This window comes from Octopus bimaculoides, chromosome 1 (assembly GCF_046866305.1).
Source record: "Octopus bimaculoides isolate indiv1 chromosome 1, ASM4686630v1, whole genome shotgun sequence".
NCBI lineage: Eukaryota > Metazoa > Mollusca > Cephalopoda > Octopoda > Octopodidae > Octopus > Octopus bimaculoides.
In genome coordinates, this window is record NC_142928.1 from 156,337,623 (window position 1) to 156,357,102 (window position 19,480).

General features: G+C 31.9%; 1 protein-coding gene across 30 annotated transcripts in view; it reads left to right on the forward strand.

The window, feature by feature from the left end:
• LOC106868432 (uncharacterized) overlaps window positions 1–19,480 on the forward strand; it is a 266,695-nt gene that overhangs the window by 230,270 nt on the left and 16,945 nt on the right. For all 30 annotated transcript variants that reach the window (XM_089360655.1, XM_089360688.1, XM_089360725.1 and 27 more), the window contains 8 exons: window positions 6,807–7,060; window positions 8,130–8,186; window positions 9,967–10,056; window positions 13,073–13,253; window positions 13,483–13,640; window positions 14,835–14,993; window positions 16,827–16,963; window positions 19,297–19,438. In XM_089360655.1, coding sequence (XP_089216781.1) covers window positions 6,807–7,060; window positions 8,130–8,186; window positions 9,967–10,056; window positions 13,073–13,253; window positions 13,483–13,640; window positions 14,835–14,993; window positions 16,827–16,963; window positions 19,297–19,438 — 1,178 coding nt within the window. The remainder of the gene's footprint in view (window positions 1–6,806; window positions 7,061–8,129; window positions 8,187–9,966; window positions 10,057–13,072; window positions 13,254–13,482; window positions 13,641–14,834; window positions 14,994–16,826; window positions 16,964–19,296; window positions 19,439–19,480) is intronic.

Below are 19,480 nucleotides of genomic sequence, written 5' to 3' on the forward strand. Positions count from 1 at the left end.
GTTAATTTGATTAAAGGTGTTTAAAATTTGATATCCTTTGTGACATTTGAGACAGCTGCTCTGTGTGTGTGTGTGTGTGTGTGTGTGCGCGCGCGCGCACACACACAGACACAGCTACATGCATGTAGTTGATTAAGGGAAAGAGAGAGGGGAGAGGGAGAAAGAAGAATCAGCCCCAGTACTTGTATCATATTTATCAACCTTGGAAAGATGAAAAGTGAAGATGACTTCTGAAGGATTTCATCTGTAACAAATACCATAAGGTATTCATTCTATCTATCACTCTAATACTTCTACCAATTTACTGCAATACATATATAAATATATATATATATATATATATATATATATATATATATACAAATGTGTATAACTAGATACACACACAAACACATACACATGTGCTCACACATAGTATATATATATATATATGTGTGTGTGTGTGTGTATTTGTGTGTATGGTTGTCATTTACAAGCAACTATGACTTGGTAGTATGCACCACACTTTTGCTAATTGTTTTAGGTGCTCATCTATTGTGCGTAGACATAGGTACCCTCTCAGTCGTCCTACCTTTGAACCAGCAAAACCTCCAGTATGCCAGCTGGAGAGAGAGAGAGAGAGAGAGAGAGAGAGAGAGAGAGATAGAGAGAGAGAGAGGTGCATCAGCTCTTTGATGGTGCTCATTTCATCTGAGTAGACTGGAGTAATATGAAATAAAGTGGCTTATTCAAAGGCACATTGCATTTCTTAGTCCAGAAATCAAACCCATGGTCTTAGGAGCATAGCCCAACAGCTCAGCATCTCTAACATCTGTAACTACTCAGTGATCTGCTTTGGAGTTTGTATGTGTTTGTGTGTGTGTGTGTGTGTGTTTATGTATGTGTATGTCTCTGTAACAGTGTATCAACCAGACTATCAGACACTGTTATACACCACTGGTCACAATGTCCTTCCTTGCATTGTTGTAGCTTTTGAACGATGCCATCCTGCTGGCTAGGCAGGCTAACATTCTCCCTGAATGGAATGCCAGTCTATCATAGAGTTACCCTTTTACAACTGAGTAGACTGGGGTAATGTGAAATGAATTGTTTTGCTCAAAAACACAACAGACTGGTCTGGGAATCAAATCCATGATCTTGTGATCATGAGTGCAACATCCTAAACGTTAGGTCATGTACCTTCTCATTTATAAATGTATGTGTGTGTGTATATATATATGTGTGTGTGTGTTTGTGTGTGTATACACACATTGCACACATGTATATACATGTACACATATACATGAAATGTCCAGGTTGCATATAATTAGCTTAAGTAAATTTTTATTGAAGCTTTTTTGTTTTACATTTTAAAAGATTGAAATAAACTATTTATTAAGATACCCTCTTTTGATTAGTGTTTTCTCCTAATATGTTTTTGTATTGTTTGGTTCACTTCTTTTGCTTAGCTTTATTCTTAAACAACTCAGATACTAACCAAATGTTGAGAACAAATAATGAAGACCATTGGTATCACATGGTTTTCAAATAGTTTCTTGAAATAATTTGTTAGTATTTATATCAGAATGAAATCCGATATATTGCTGCTATATTTATGATTTTTAGTTGATTTCAACATTGTGTCCATTCATTGCCAGTTTTCATATCTGAAATGATGTTGCATATTTGTTTTCAGTAACTAATTTCAAAAACCTATTGAAACATTCCTCAATATATGCTTAGTTGAAATCCAGAGTTAAATTGACCAACCATATGTGTTCTTTCTTAAAGTAAGCTCATGTGAATCCTCTGTGTCTTGTTTAAGACCTGATTATATGCTGGAAAGAATACCACACTTTTGGGCTTGTAAATTCAGTGCCATTTATGATACTCTTAAAATCTCTTTTGAGGTTACAGTTGCAACAATATGCAAATCTCACCATAATTTTAGATGCATTTTGTAGTCTAGTGGTAGTTTTTCTTTTTATTTCTCCCAATTGTTTCTTACCTTCTTGTGGTTAATTTCTTTAATTGATAATTAATCATACTGAAGACAGTAACTGTTTTTAGCTAACATTTAATACATATAAAACAAAAGAGTTCGGGCCCATTATCATCATCATCATCGTTTAACATCCACTCTCCATACTGGCTTGGGTTGGACTGTTTGACATGGAGCGGGCTAGCAGGGAACTGTCTGGACTCCAACTGTCTGCTATGGTATAATTTCTATTGCTGGATGCCCTTCCTAATGCCAACCACTTAACAAAGTGTGCTGGGTGCCTTTTACATGTCACTGTCATGGGTGCGTTTCATATGCAAGCTAACCCATTTATATGAAATATTTACAATGTTAAGTAAGTGTTTACTTAACCTGTTTTATGACTCTATACTACTAACATTTTAAAATGGTCCTCAGGAACCACAATAGAGGATAACTAAGAATATCTTTGATGTAGTGTTTTCTTAAATTAAATAGATATTTTTATATGCTCTGATGATGATAATGATGGTGACGCCCAAGTAATTTAAGGTATTTGTTAGTGATATTTGTATATTATTATATATGTGTACAAGTAAAGTTAAGTTTCTTTGCCCACAAATTTACTTCAGATTTACCTAAACTAACATCAAAGGGGCCAAGAAAAAGTATCTTTAAAAAAAAATGAATAAACATGAAAAACCTTCATGATTACAAAAGAATATTCTGTTATCTCGCTATTTATCTAAAATAGCCACCTATACACACATTAATGTGTGTGATAGTGTTGCATGATGGATTCTTTTAAAGTGATCTTACTAGGTTAAAAGTTGATAATGTATGCAACCTTGAAATTAACATTTATAGAGCAAATTATTACTATCAATGTTATATGTGCTAAGTGATATTTAAAACATTTTTGATGATTTTTGTGTCATGTGAAATTATGTATTTTAACACCAGTTGTAAAAACAACTATGTTACATAAATGGTGTGCTTTTTTTTCGTGTTATGTTTTGAAATGTTTTGCAAATATTCTGTTTGTCTTGAAGCTTTTCTGTTGGTTAGTTTTTAACATTACTAATTAATAGCATTTTCAATAGAAATTTTAACAACTGGAAATTACTAACTTTGATGTTTTGACATTTTGTTTCAACTGTTCAAATATCATTTTAAAAATGATACCTTTTCATTGCATTCAAATGAACCACAATAAGGCAAGAATGTAATATTTAGAGCTGATTTTTAGATCCATTCTGAATTCAGTTTTAGATAGAAATGTTTTTGGTCAATAATTTTAATTCAGAGTGATTTTCCTTAGTTTTTTAATATCTTGTCAATCCCTGAACCCAGTTTTAAGCCAAATTTAAGAAGCCTTGTAGTTAATGCAATTTCTAGTGTTAAGTATTTCATCTTTGAAATTAAATTTTACTGATTTGTCTGATGACATATTAAAACATTAAAACAAGTGTAAAACTATGTTTTTTCAGAAAAAATTAACTACATTTTATGATTTTTAAACCTCAGTTAAGTGAATGCATGAGACATTGTTGTAAGTCCATCTGTTATAGTTCACTAACCTTTCTGATGGACCAAGTAAAGTAGAGAAATGTTTATTATAGTAAAATTTGAAACTGATTGTAGAGGATTTTATCTAATGAGCTTTATAGTTTTGAACTGCACTTTTTATGTAGCTAATGACTTTTATTATGTAGCTAATTATTAACTTTTAAGTCAATAATATGTTGTGTTTAGTAATGAGGGATTCTATGTGCAGTCACTCAATTTGCTAGAAAGAGTGACCAAATTTTCCTTAAATCACATCTTCCATCAGATAATATCTGGTCTTGAAAATGGGAAAATATTAAATAATGTGATTCTAGATACATCATTATTTTGATGGGGGAAAAATGAGAAAATGATAGAATGGTTATGGCTGGAATTCCTTTGGTTATAGGTTTGCTCAATCAAAGCTGACCAAAGGTTAAACAATAGCTTATTTTAAAAATGAAAACTACTTATTATGTCCTTAACATCATGTTAAAAGTTTGAAGTTTATTATTATAAAATGATTCACCCCAACTTCTTTTAGAAAGGCATTTGTCTTTGTGAACATCTTAATCATTATAAACCAGCTGTATGCTTGAATATACATCTAGCCTCATTTATCATGGTGGTTTGGTTCCAAAAAAACCCATGTTAAATAAATAACACATGGGGAAAATAGGTTTCATTCTGAGACTCCAAGTTGTACCTTGACTTACCCGAATAATACCTCTAAACAGTTTTTAAATACACATGATGATATTGTTTCATGATTGGAATGATATTTAGAGTAAAATTTAATAATATATGATTAATAAAATAGCTGAAAAATGTCATCACTGACCTGTATTATCACAGATCAATTTGTTATAAGCACAACATAGTTTACAATTGGCTGTATCATGATATCCCAGATCAGTGATGAATGAATTGGTGATAAATGAGGATAGATGTACTGTCAAAATGTTATTTTACATGGAGATACACCAAGTAGAGAAATGTGTGTTATATAGTAAAGTTTGAAATTGTGACCATAGTGATTTTGCTTACTTAAATGCTCTTATCAACCACTTTTATAAATATTATTTCATTTGTGTTAGGAAATAAAGAAAAAAGTTTTATAAATTATGTTTTTGTGTGACTTTGCTATTGATTAATTCATTCCATTTTATGTCTTTGTTTTGGTGAACAACTGTTAAACCCTCAAATATAAAGATTGAATTTGCTTTTTAGAAACCAAAATAACTTGACCAAATAAGATTATAATAGATGTTGTTACTTCTAATTAGAAACTCTGTTTTGAGTAGATTATCTAAAAAAAAAAAAAAATATTTAAATAATTCTATTTTGTACTGATTGATTCAAGCTTACATTTCTATTGGACAATTTTTATTAGTAGAAATTACTGTGTTGGAGTAGAAAGTATGTTCTGTATATTGGGAAGAATTCTGTGTAGAATTTCAGTAATTTAACTTTTCAAAGTTGGTATCAAGGTATTCAATGCCATATGGCATCCCAACAATGGGTACCCCCTTCAACTAGTTGTGACTGTTAACTGGATATGGCTGGATAATAGCTTATGATATATAGTGAGCAATATTGTATCACATTTTTTGTCTTTTCTGGCACTGTGTTAGCCTTGATTACTTTTTATCAATGTCATCAGTATCTTTTATGGACTATCTTAGTAAACTTTTAATATATAGTGCTCTTTTTTTTGTTGGAACTAAAACAGCTGTCAGAATGTTTCTATTTCCCAAATTGACTGCACTACATTTTATCATTGGTCTGAAATGGCAACTCTCATTCGATATCACAAAATATTAAGTGTACGAATGAGTGATTGTATGATTATATACTGGTAGTTTTCAATACAGAAAACCATCTTGAAATATAACAAGTATTAATTACTGCTTCTGATGAGAAGCAGTTTCTGTATTGTTCATTGACCTGTTCACTGACACAGCCAAATCTGTCTCTTCCATCGCATAACATCTGGTCTTAAATTTGTGGGATAGTATAGCTTACAGTAAGGACAACATGAATATTGAGTTACACACTGGTATTTAAGGGTATCTCAAACTGACATGGGCTATTTCATATCCTATACTTGTAGCTAGCTTCTAATTTTTCAGTTGTCTGTCTACTACTGTACCAAGTGAAGCTAACTAAACAACAGTATATATTATATTATTATACAGAAATGTCAAAGTGGATAAATAGTTGAAAATTATTGTAAAGATATATTTGGATGATTAATCAGCTAACTTATGAAGAAAAATTTAAACAATGTAATTACCATATTTTATCAATATATATCAAGACATGATTTTAGGTACATGATTGTAAAAGGCAAGACCAGTGTCAGCTATCAGTTGCTGTTTTCTACAATGATTAGAAAATGTTAGTTTTAAAGTTGTTGAGCATGAATGTTTGTATCTGTTAAAAGATAGGTAGATGAGAGCTAGAATTCCATAGAACTTATACTAGTTTTAGAATAAATAAACAAATGGTAAATTTTCAACTTAAGAATTGTAATTTTGAATTACATAAACTATTAAAATTATGATGTAAATATTTTAATTGTAATAATTTTTTTACTATTGTTAGTTTTAACTATAAAATGTTCCATTTTAGCATTATATTAATTTTTTTCTTATGCTGAGATCGTAAATTCAAAAACATTTGCATGGATATATGACAAAGATTTTTCTTTTATAATGAGTCTTTCCTGATGCTTATCACTAAGCTATACTATGGGCATATTACTTAATTTTTTTAGCTGCGTAGATGCAAGCAAATATAGTTATCCATTTATGGTGCTTAAAGCAACATTCCATGTGTGTGGTCTATTTTAGGTTTCTAGAATGTTTAATTAATTGAATGTTGGTTTCTTATCACCAGTTAAAATGATTTTTAAATATTGTAACCAGCTTCGTTTTCTAAATTACAAGATGTTTTCTAGATTAAAATTGATTTTATTTTTAAAAGCATGAGATTGAATATTCTGAATATTAGGCCATAAACCTAATGGATTTTTAAAAATCATATTTTTGAATTCATTAGGTTTGACTACATTTAAATTAATCAACTAATCTGAGTCGAATAACAACCAGTAATAAGTTGTTAATTAGTCTATTTCCCCTCAGATATATTAATTTTTTCTATATGTTGTAGTAATTTGGTTTAACTTTGTAGTTCCAGTTATATAGTAATTTATTTTAATAAAAAATGCAACTAAACATTCATTGAAATTTGTAAACATACTTTAATATTCCTTTGTTATTGTTGCAACTCTCAGGTTGGAAGCTCTTAAGAAGAGTGGTGAAAACGATTGGAAGAAGCGAGTCTACAAACAAAGTGATAGTCCCAGTTCTAGCCCGGATAGAGAAATGGTTAAAGCAAGGTCCCCTAGTCCTTTTAGTACACCAGTTCGCCCTATTAATCTTTCTGAAAGAATGTCTCAGTTAAAATCTTCACAGACATCGTGGAAGAATAGAGTTGAAGAGAGTGATGCCCAGTTATTTACTGTTGCAGGCAAGCTGAGTAAATCAGGTGAGTTAAAGATATGTGAGAGGCTTTTCTTCTTTTTCCTTTTTGATAATAACTATTATTTTTTGCATGAGCAACTCATAATAAAATATTTTTGTAACAAAATTCATCACTTTAATCTGAAAACCTTTTGAAAATCTTCAGCTAAAACTTTTAGACTTAAATTGTTCAATGTTTCAACAGCTTTATTTTTGTAAGCTATGGTAATTGTGTTTAGTTTTCTACTCAGTGCCTCTGCAGTTCTTGTCCACTTTCAAATTCCATTTCTTATATATCAACAGTTTTATGTCCTCATCATTTAACATCTGTTTTCTATGTTGGCATGGGTTGGACAGCTTTGCAGGAACTGGCAATGCCAGGGGCAGCACCAGGTTCCAGAGTTTTATAGTTACAGCTTTAATAGAAATAGGGAAGGTAGGTGGGTGTAGGATAAAAAGAGACATTTTAGTTTCCAAGTGTTGCCCATATTTTTGTAACTTAAACCTGATTTGCGTCCAGAAAAATTAACCTCATATGCCTCTGTTTAAATTACGTTCATTTATTGAGTTATACATCTTTTAATAGGCAACATTAATTGAGCTTGAATTTAAACTAAACTCTTCTGTGAGACCTTTTCTTAGTTTCAGTTTCTCTTGTGTTGAACATATAAAAATAAATCTCTCCCTGGGTAGGTTAATCTAGCACAAAAGCTTATATTGCATGAGAGGATTTGAATTCAAATTCAAGAATGTAACAAAATTATCTGTGTAATGTCTACAGCCATCACAGGTGAATTATAACATGCACAACATTTATTTAGAGGAAAGTAGATTCAGCTATTGGAAGATAAGCATCTTTGTCAAAAACATAAGACACTTTGTTATAGCATATGATATGGGCTTCAAATTTCTTGACTGAATGTCCTGTACATAATGGCTCCTGTATATAATGTACTCTCTGCATTATTTGTAATAATGCTAAATTTATTATTTTACAAGCCTGTGTATTATTGGAATATTTTTTGTAAAATATTTTTGTCTTTTTAGATTCACACTTTTTATATCAAATTAACATTTATTCTTTCCATGTTTAGGTTGTGTCGTTAGAGAGAAGACTGTTTTGTCTCAAATCAAGCAGAGATCATTCACAGGTAAGTTATTTCTTTTGACATCACTTGTAAAGAAGTACAGTTAAATGATATATAATTTTTCACTGTTTATAGTCACTAGAATTTAAAGAAAGAGTTGTTAACAACAGAGATCTACTTGGGAATAGAGAAAGTCAAAGCAAAGTTTTATAAGCTGATATTAGAAGATTTTGAAAGTACAAGTTGTATTTTGATGTAACCACAACAATTATTATTCATCAGAAATTTGCTGCCAAATTGCTTCATCACAATGTATGCAAAAAAAAATCTCTCCACTCTGTATTGTATCAATTTTCCTCCTCTGCATTGTATCAATTTTCCTCCTCTGCATTAGTAACCTCTCTGTCACTTCTAATACACATTCCTCTGCATATGGTACCACTCTTCTTTCCTCCTTTCTACCTGCAGTTTGCTATCCTTTCATGAACAGAAACCTCAAAAACATCCTACAAAACAACTGGTCATATCTTAATCTCCTTCAATAGCACCAATACATAGTCACTACATATGTGAGGGAAACAATATCAGCACCATATTTATTAACAAAATGCAGCTAAAACCTTTAAGCTAGCTATAAGTTCTAGATCTCACACCTCTGATGATCTGTTATGGCCATCTCGAATATAAAACTGCATACTAAAAACTAAACTTCTATAGAAGCAGAAAATACTTCAGGCCTCTTATTAATCAGTTACTAAGCCTTTGCAAAACACAAATATGACTCATATTAAATACTATTCACATATCTGGTTGGTGCTGTTGCTACACACAGAAACATCTCAAATCATATCCAACATTCTACAACCAACACACATCCCCTTGTAACTCACTTTCCACCTTCTTATTTTCTTCAACAATAAACCTGTACCAATTGAGATTCATAATTAATTGCACTATCTCTATCTAGTCATTAGCCAATGAAGGAACCTCTCTGTTATTGCTTGATCTAATGGATATAGCAGCAACATATCCCTCATTTTACTCCCTACTGTCTTCAAAAAAGAAGGAAATATCTGAAAGAAAAAATGGGATGTTTATGGCTGGAATGTCTTTGGCCATAGGTCTGCTTGATCAGAGCAGATCTGGGGCTGAATAGTGACAACAACCTCCTTTACCCAGTCATGCTGTTCCCTAGACTTGAAGCTTTTCAAAAAGAGCTTCTTCTACTCAGGCCTTACCACTAAAACAAATTGTATTAATTTGATCTTCACTCAAATCCCAATTTACAAAAAATACCTTTTGTGTGGAAGGGGAAATGATTTAAAGTTTCAGTAGCTCATTAACTTTTATAGTTAATAATTGATTAAATCAGTTTTCCCACTGAGAATAGATTTTCCACATCTCTATTTCAATTAATTTAACCCTTTTGTTACTGTATTTTGAGATGCTCTGCATTTCTTTCAATTGCATTAAATATAACAAAGAATTTAGTAAAATAACTTAATTATCTTTCAGCTAGTGTTAGGAACATACATTGTGACTAAGGTTTGGTGGAAGATTTTAATTAAAAACTTATGAAAACAAAACATTTGTTCTCAGAGCCAGAGCTGGTTTCAGTTGGGTTGGTAATGAAAGGGGTAAAATTGCATTTTCTTTAATTTGAGTTATTGAAGTCTTCTCAGTTCAGTAAAATTTGTGAGTGTACATTGACTTTTTTTGTAAGAACAAAATATTTATTGTAATATTTTAAGTTTTAAGTAGGTTTTACTTAATGATATTCTGAATGAGATATGAATGTGATATTTTATTTCAAGATTATCATGCAATTTTTTTCTCTTCCTAGAATCAGATGAATCTGGTGGTCTAATTTCACCCACTTCACCAACAAAGACAGATTGGAAAATTCCTAAACCTACAGAAATTATTTCATCTGGTAATAGAATTTTTCAGAATTTTATCCATTTTTATTTTGTATTTTTGTTATGATAATAAATTTGTTAATGTAGGAAGCACTCCTTTTTGACTTCTTTCCACCCTTGACATTGTAACCACTAATGTTATCTCTAAGGTCATCTCTAGCACTAATTATATCAATAATGTAGTGACCATATCTACATTTGAGAAGTCCTTGGTCTTTAATTTATGGCAGCTTTAACTATTAAGTTACTTTAGTACATTTGAAGTTCTGGTTTCCTGTCAATTCTGAAAACTGTTCTACTCCTTATATACATCAGCTATACATTGTTGAGTTTCTTTTTCCTTTTCTGCAGTGTAAATAAAGTTATTTCTCACTTACCTCTGATTTTTTTATCAGTACTTAATCTTATTCTCAGTAGCCTCCATATTTTTTGAGTGCCTTTCATCTTTTCTAGTTTCAAATTTAAGTTTTTTTTTTTCACGATGCTATTCAAGTTGTTGGCATATATAGAATGTTCTCATTGACATTCAGTCTTGAACCACCCTGTAAGAGTGGAGGGCTGATCCTGATCTTGTTTTTAGCCTCATCATGCATGGACTAATTTTCTCCAGATTTCGAACATCTTGTTTGAAGATGTTTGTCTGCATACAAAATGTAGACTGTTAGAGACATAATGTATATTGCAGTGAATTATATGTGGCAAATTAAGGGGACCTTCAGTTAAGTGGTGAATAGGAGAATCCTTTAGAATATTGGTTCTCAACCATTTTTTGCCTCTGAACCCCTTTGATTCCTCTTCTCTTCTACTAGATTTTCATAGCCATTCGATGTGTATATAAAAACATCCCCTACTGCATTTTTATGATCAAATATTATTAGGAATTGTATACAGAAGTTAAAATATTTTGCGTATTGTAAAAGTATAAGCAATTTATTGCTCATAAATTTCAACAAGAAAAATCTTATATGGACCCTGGTTGAAAACCCTTGCTTTAGAAATTAGGTTGAAAGGAAGACTGAAAATAAGTAAATTGTAAAAATAGCTGTCTTTGCATTGGAAACATTAACTGGAGAAATGAATATACTGTAGAAACACCCAGATGAAAAAGTGCTGGGAATAATTAGTAGACATTCATAGGAAGATTTAACTTAAATCTGAGATCATTAAGCTGCACAGAAGGTACATCATATAACATTGTGCAAGGCGATATTGTAAATCTAAACAAAATGTATTGTAGATGAAGCCAATATACATTAATGGGGGAGGTTAAACAGTGATAAATAAAAGGCATAAGATTGAATGTCTACAAGAATTTTCTGCACTGAAATGATCTGGAATGCAAGTTATGTTTCAGTAGTTTAAATGCTAATAAGATACTATTAAATTGGTCAAAAACATAGCATAGAGTATATACTTTAAATAGTTTGACATTAAAACATGTTTGCCATTAGGAAGTTAAGGGAGTTGGAATCTTGTGGTATCCATGTAATTCCCCAACCATTTAAAAAAGGTTACAAGTTAAATATGAAAAATACTTTAATAATCAAGGTCATCATAAATTTGTTCCATTAATTACCGTTTCTGCCTAATGACAGCGAATTAGTTTCTAAGAACATGAAGTACTTCACTGAATGTTTTTCTTCCGCTTGTTTTGTTTTCCTTTTCTCTGTCTGTAATGAATCTAGGTCAGTTGACTACTTTTGGTGTGTTCTCCAAAATGACACCACTGCAGATAAAGATAAGGAGTTGAGAGACAGAATCAAAACAGTGCAGCATAAATTATATATATATATATATATATATATATATATATATATACTTTCACACATTCTAGAACACCCACAAAAGAATGCAGGAACTTTTTTTTTTTTATCTCAGAGCCTATTTTTATAATATCTATACACAGAGAGAAATAGTTTTGTTGCTTTTAACATTAGAAAACTAATTAATTAGCAGATAATAAAGCATTTTCATAATTGTGTGTGTGTGTGTATGTGTGTATGTATGTGTGTGTGTGCGTGTGTGTGTGTGTGTGTGTGTCTGCATGTATGTATACCTATATATAAGTGTGAGTGTGTATCTGCATGTGTGTATGTATATTTCATCATTATTGTTTAATGTCCATATTTCCATGCTTGCATGAGTCAAACAGAGTTTATTGAGGTAGATTTTCTATAGCCAGATGCCTTTCCTGTTGTCAACCCTCACCTGTTTCCAAATAGAGTTATTTTTCTCCATGGTGAGAATATGCAGAATATTTGAAATGAATGACATTTACAACAATCATGTGATGTCAAGGCATAAACATGCACAAATGTACACATATACATACATATTGATAAGACGGCTTTCTTTCAGTTTCTGTTTACCAAATATACTTAGAAGGCTTTTGTTGATCCACAGCTATAGTAGAAGACATTTGTCCAAAATGCCATGCAATGGGATAGAATCTGAAACTATGTGACTGGGAAGTAAACTTCTTAATTACACAGCCACACTTGTGTATGTGTATATATATATATATATATATATATATATATATATATATATATGTATGTATGTAGATATATTATATGTATGTGTATATATATATGTGTGTGTGTATACATATTTACATGTACATGTGTATATTGTTTGGAAACAGGTAAGAGTATGCAATAATATGGGCATTTGACTACAGAAAACCTAACCACAACAAATTCTGCCTGCTCCATTCAAGTAAGGGAGAGTGGACATTAAAATGATAATGATGATGATGATGTGTGTGAATTTGAATTTCAAAAATAAGAAAATAATCTTTAGTAGCGTATGGTGCATATGGTTAACAAGGACGCTGTCAAGAATCATTTACAAAAATATCTTAAATCACTTGTTTTCAAATAAAGATTAAATTAAAAATTGTTTTCAATTCAGTATTTATACATGTTCTAAACAATACACACACACATACATTCACATACACACCACAAAACTTAGCAAAATATTGTATTTTTGTGTTTGTTCTTGACTAATTCTAATTTTTATTACCAGACAAACACATTGACATTGAGGAAGAGGAAAAGAATGTCAACTCAGTTGTACACCTACCTGATATGACATCAGAAGGACTTCATCAGTTCTTTGGTTGCAGTACCAATGTTTTAGATGAAACTGAGACCTTAGATTTAAATGTTGAAGATTTTGATGCAATATTTAGAGATTCACAGAAATTGTAAGTAAAACAGTTTTTACAGTAACTGATTTATTTATACCTCTCTCTTTTCACTCTCACTGTCAGAAATGCAATGAACTGACGATTGTTCCAAGGGAAACATGTAATCATCAGCATAATTGTTCACGAATTGGGATATTAATTATAAATTGAATATAATTTAAACACAATATTTAGGCTTGAGCTTTGTACTATGCAAATATTTAGTTATGTAATTTTTTTTTTATAGATTGTTGCACAATATGAAAGCCAGGCCCAAAAAGAATGTACAAGCCCGTAGCAAGAATCCATTAAAATCACGTTCAGTAAATCTTGAAAAAAAAGAGTACCAAGAATATAAAACAAATATTGCCGAGATGGAAATGAAGAGAATAAAAAAAGAAATCAGTGAGTATAACAAAGAGAAGTAACAGTTGTTTAGTCCCAGATCAGTGAGACCTTTGATCAAAAGTATTCCAGCTGTGACAATTACATCCTTTTATTAAGACGTTGGCTGTGATTTGAGAGAAATTTGACTGTTATTTTGTAGCAGGTTGAACAACCATATGGAAACTCCCCAATTAGTTACATTTAGCAGTAACAGCAAAATAATATTTAAAGTATATCCTGCAACTGAATTTATTTATTACTCTAATTGCATTTTTTTAACTTAAATTTTTATTTTTACAGCTGTTGTACATTCACTTTATGTACTCATTGCTCTGAAATGTATTACTAAAGTATTTAGATGTTAAATTAGAAGCAATCAGCTAAAAATAATTTAAAGAATATATGAACTTCCTGAAAGAATATATAAACTCTTTTGCTTGTTTTAGTCATTTGGCTGCAGCCTTTCTGAAGCACTACCTAAAAGGGTTTGAGTCAGTTATACAGCATATATAACGATTAGGTATAGAAATGACTCCAACAGGACCAATGTTTCATCTTTAAAAAACACAATGCAAAACGTCCACTTACAAGTTAGCAATTAGTAGAAATTTACAATAGTTTAAAAAGCCAAAGAATTTTGCATGGTACTGTATTGACTTCAGTACTAATTTTTTTTTAAGTCTGGTACTAATTTAGCAATTTCTATTTTTTGCAATGATAAGGTATTTAACATAACTTATAAACATTTTTTTCAGGTTTAACATTTGATGGTACAAAAAATTTCTGATGAGAAATTGTTCCACATGAAGATTATATTATCATTATCAAAACAATATTTGCATTTCTATGTGTGTGTGTGTGTGTGTATGTGTATGTGTATGAGAGAGAGCTGGAGTGGCAAGAGGAGAAAATCAATTGGAAATTTTGTAAATTCATAAAAGTTATGGATTTATAATGACAAAGAAGTATTTTGCTTTTCAAAACACAAAATGTATATATGGACAAGGACAAAGAATGGGAAGGCAGTGTTATTAAGTTTAACAAGAAAATGATGGAATGAAAAGTAAACAGTCTATTTATGCTGAGTTTGAGTGAAAAGCCAACATATTTCATAATATAAAATATTACAGATAAATTGTTATAGAATTAAAGATATTTACACACTATTCTCCTTTATAGATTCTGAATCTCTTATTGTCATTTTGTTTTCAGTTAGTAAGGACGCTGGATTTGCAGAAGCAGCTTTAGCTGGACTTGCCAGCAAAGAAAACTTTTCTAAAATTGAACTAAGAAAAACTGATACTTCAAACCCAACTCCTGGAACCAACCGCTATCTACCATACAAACCAATTATGTTATTCCAAATTAAAGGTTAGAAATGCTATTTTAATATTAACAGTTTCTTTAGGCAGTAAGCTGGCAGAATTGTTAGCATGCTGGGCAAAATGCTTAGCAGCATTTCACCTGTCTTTACATTCTGAGTTCAAATTCCGCTGAGGTCAACTTTGCCTTTCATCCTTTCAGGGTTAATAAAATAAGTACCAGTTGAACACTGAAGTTGATTTAATTGACCTACACCTCCCCCAAAATTGCTGGCCTTGTGCCAAAACTTGAAATCAGTGTTAAGTTTCCCTATTTAATTTATATTGATATTGTCTCATGAAATTTTTATTATTTTGTAAATATGCAAATGAAACATTTTATTTTGCAGTTGATTTAATCTTTCAAAATATATAGAGATTTTTTTTCATAAAAAGATGGTAGAATTTATTTTCTTGAAAAAAATCTTTTGAAAGTAGGTTAAAGCTTTTGATGAATTTCTTAGTTTTTGTATTTTATTTATGTATTGATATACAGTTTTGTTATTAGAAAATCCTAACTGAAAACAAGCTATTTCTGAAAATAGGTGAAAATCTTGACACTGATCATTGGTTTACTACTTTTCATCCAAATGTTAGATGGGAATATTTAGAAGCCGACTTTATCGAAATTAGATGAGTCACTTCAAACAGTGGTCACAGCTTGAACCTACAATGAGGTAACAGCTGTAAATATGTAATTTCTATCAACATTAATGTCTCTTTAGCTAACACAAATGTAAGTTGATAATGAAAGCAGCTAGTGAAATATTGATTTCTTACGTCACTACAAACTCTCAGATTTAAATGTGATGAGATTGTGTGATTTTCATGCCTTTTCCCAGGGCATAAGCAGTGTTAGTGAAGTGAAATAGCAACACCCAGGAATCAAAACTGTGCTGCAGACTTGTATGTTAGCGGTATACTTCTACGTCACATTGCTTCATATTGCTTTTTTAAGGGGTATAGGGATAAAAAGCACATACACACAGTTTGCTATACTTATATGCTATCAAAGCTAATAAGTATTTAGTGTTCACAATGTCAATAAGTTAACATACTATCATAGAGACATAGATTCAGCTATCTTTTATTTGTTTCAGTCTTTCAGCTAAGGCTATGTTGAAGCACCATTTTGAGGAGTTTAGTTGATCAAATTGTTCCTAGTACTTTTAAGTGTGTTACTTATACTATCAATCTCTTTTTGTTGAACCACTAAGTTTTGGAGACATTAACAAACCAACATGGTTGTCAAACAGTGAAAGGCAAAAACAAAAACGCAAATATACATATGTGCATGTGTGCACACAAATGTGTGTATGCTTGCATTCATGCACATGCACACACACACACACACACACACACACATTTGACAGACTTCCACTTGGTTTCTATGTACCAAATTCACTCACAAGGCATTGGTTGGCCTAGAGCTACAACAGAAGACACTTGACCAAGATACTGTGCAGTGGGATTAAACTCCAAACCATGTCTTTGTGAAGTGAACTTCTTAACCACACAGATATACCTGCATCTAATGTCTACATTTCCACCATGGCACACAAGCTTAACCATATTTGTGAATTTTATTTAATGATTTCTGTTGATGCAGGTTCAATGTCGTTTTCCTCTGATGCTGGGTTTATTTTATTAGTTATGTAATTATATAACAAAACCTTTTAACCAGTTGTTCATGTAATTAAATCCCTAATGCATATACTAGCCTCAGACAAATAATTGTTTCAATCGTCCAACCCATGCTAGCATGGAAAGCGGACGTTAAACGATGATGATGATGAAAGACTAGAAACTATTGTAAATGCACTACTTTCATTCTATATTAAAGGTCGGCGGCATGTTCAGACTAGACTAGTTGAGCCATGTGCCAAATCTGTGAACCATGGAGACTGTTATGTTCTAGTAACGCCAGATAAAGTCATTAACTGGGCAGGAGAATTCACCAATGTCATTGAAAAAGCTAAGGTAAAGGAAACATTTTATTCATATTGTTGTTTCTATTTAAGTGATATAATGACGTTGCAAATAAAATTTCAAATAAGATTTTTTTTACTTTTTTAATAAATATGGTGAGCTAGTAACTGCCTAAACCATTTCATATTTTTTTTCAACAAAGGAAAACCTAGTGAAGACAAACATACTAATTCCTCATCAAAGCAAAATGTTTAATTGATTATTTTATCTAAATCTCATTGTAACTTTATAGCTAGTGTGCGTACATGTGGGTGCACAAGAGGTGTACTGGGATCTCAGGCAGTTTGTCAGTGCAGTAGTAAAATTATTTTCAATGCTTGGAAAGTTCAGTAGTAGTTTCTATTGATAATTTCTGTTGTCTTGGCAACCTAATCAGTAGTGGAAGTGGGTGCTCTGAAAGCATAGTAACCAGAATAAGAACTGGGTGGAAAAAGTTCAGGATGTTATCAACTCTGCTAGCAATAAGAGGTTTCTCTCTTTGAATAAAAAGTAGAATGTCTGTTCCTTGTGTTTGAAGTATTATGCTGCATCGTGGTGAGACATGGGCACTGAATATGGAGGATGTACAGAGGTTGGAGAGGAATGAAACAAACCTGGCCCACTGGCTCTATGCTGTTAATATGCATGCATGATGTGGTACAAATGAGTTGAAAGATAAATAAAATATGAGAGGAACCCATTGTAGTTTGCATGAATGGAAACCACATTGATACAGTCATATGAGGTACTTGGAGGACTGGATAGGTAAACTGTAGAAGAGACAGTCTAATGGAGACAGAGGTAGAAGTGGTAAAAGCTGATGTCAGGATGATGAATCTCATAAAAGATGTGAAAAGAATGTGACAAATAGCAACATGTTCTGTTGGAAAAAAAGGACATGATGATGATGGTGGTGATCATGATTGTGATAACAGCAACAGTTTGTGCATGTGTGTGTGTGTGTGTGCATATATAAACAGTGATTCAGAAGCCTCTCTAGCATTAATATAATTTATCCAACATCCAAGGTGAGGTCAGTTGAGTTTTGTAATGTTTGTCTCATCTCCCCATCTCTATTTCCTTCCCTCACACTTTCACCATCCTCACCACAGCTTTCACACACTCCCCATTGCATTCATCCCCATCCTGCACCAATCTGAGTGCCACTTTTGAATGTTACATTCTCGTTGCATTTTCATTATTCTTATGAAGTTTGTCATTAAGATGTTTTGATGTTGGCAGTTTCCAACAGAAGCAAGTGTGTTGTAGTTAACAATGTTCTCACCAAGGGTCATAGACTCTGCGTCATGTATTTTATGTCAGGTTTTTATGATGTATTGATGAGTAAGTTTTCTGTCTATAAATCAGTGTCTAGTAGAGGTAAACTTGTATTGGGGGTATCTAGAGGTATTGCAATACTTTTGTATATAGTATTAATAGTATTAACTGTATTGTATGGTAAGCATTTAGTGTACCCTTCATTCTCCAAATCATCAAAGTGTGGAGAATGGTGTGTTTAATGTTTTTTAACGAAGAAGAGCACAATAATTACATTTGAACTACTGGTTTGTCTTTTTATTGCTTGTTTCAACATAATTTATGTTATGATTTTGAAATTATTAGTAACTTTTTGGAAATAAGTTTTGAAAGTGATATTATTGCTAGGTGTGAATTATTGAATAGCTCCATTATTTAAATAATTGTTGTTGTTGTTGGCACTCCGTCGCTTACGATGTCGAGGGTTTCAGTTGTTCTGATCAACGGAACAACCTGCTCGTGAAATTAACGTGCAAGTAGCTGACCACTCCACAGACACTTGTACCCTTAACGTAGTTCTCGGGGATATTCAGCGTGACAGTGTGACAAGGCTGGCCCTTTGAAATACAGGCACAACAGAAACAGGAAGTAAGAGTGAGAGAAAGTTGTGGTGAAAGAGTACAGCAGGGTTTGCCACCATCCCCTGCCGGAGCCTCGTGGAGCTTTAGGTGTTTTCGCTCAATAAGCACTCACAACGCCTGGTCTAGGAATTGAAACCGCGATCCTATGACTGCGAATCCACTGCCCTAACCACTGGGCCATTGCGCCTCCACATTTAAATAATTACATAAGCTATAAAGACTGATTTTAAACCTCTTAAGATGATTATTGTGACTTATTTATTTCTTTGATTCTATGTAATCAGTATCTCTAAACTTCTAGAAAAGCTTTGAAAAAGAAAGTGTGTTGGAAAAATAAAACTGTACACTACAAAGACTACAGGAATAGCTTATTATTCATGACATTCATGAAAATATTTATAAAAAAATACGGTATAATCTTATATATTTATTTTACTTTCGTTTTAGTCTGCAGATATAGCTACCCATGTTCAACAGAAAAAAGATCTTGGCTATAGATCTTCAGCACCATTTGTGATGATCGACAGCAAGAAAGTATCAAGTCCTGTATTTTGGAATTTACTGCAAGGCTCTGAGGATGATTGTCAAGGTATGATTTATGTTGAAAAATACCATCTTTTAAAGAAATTCT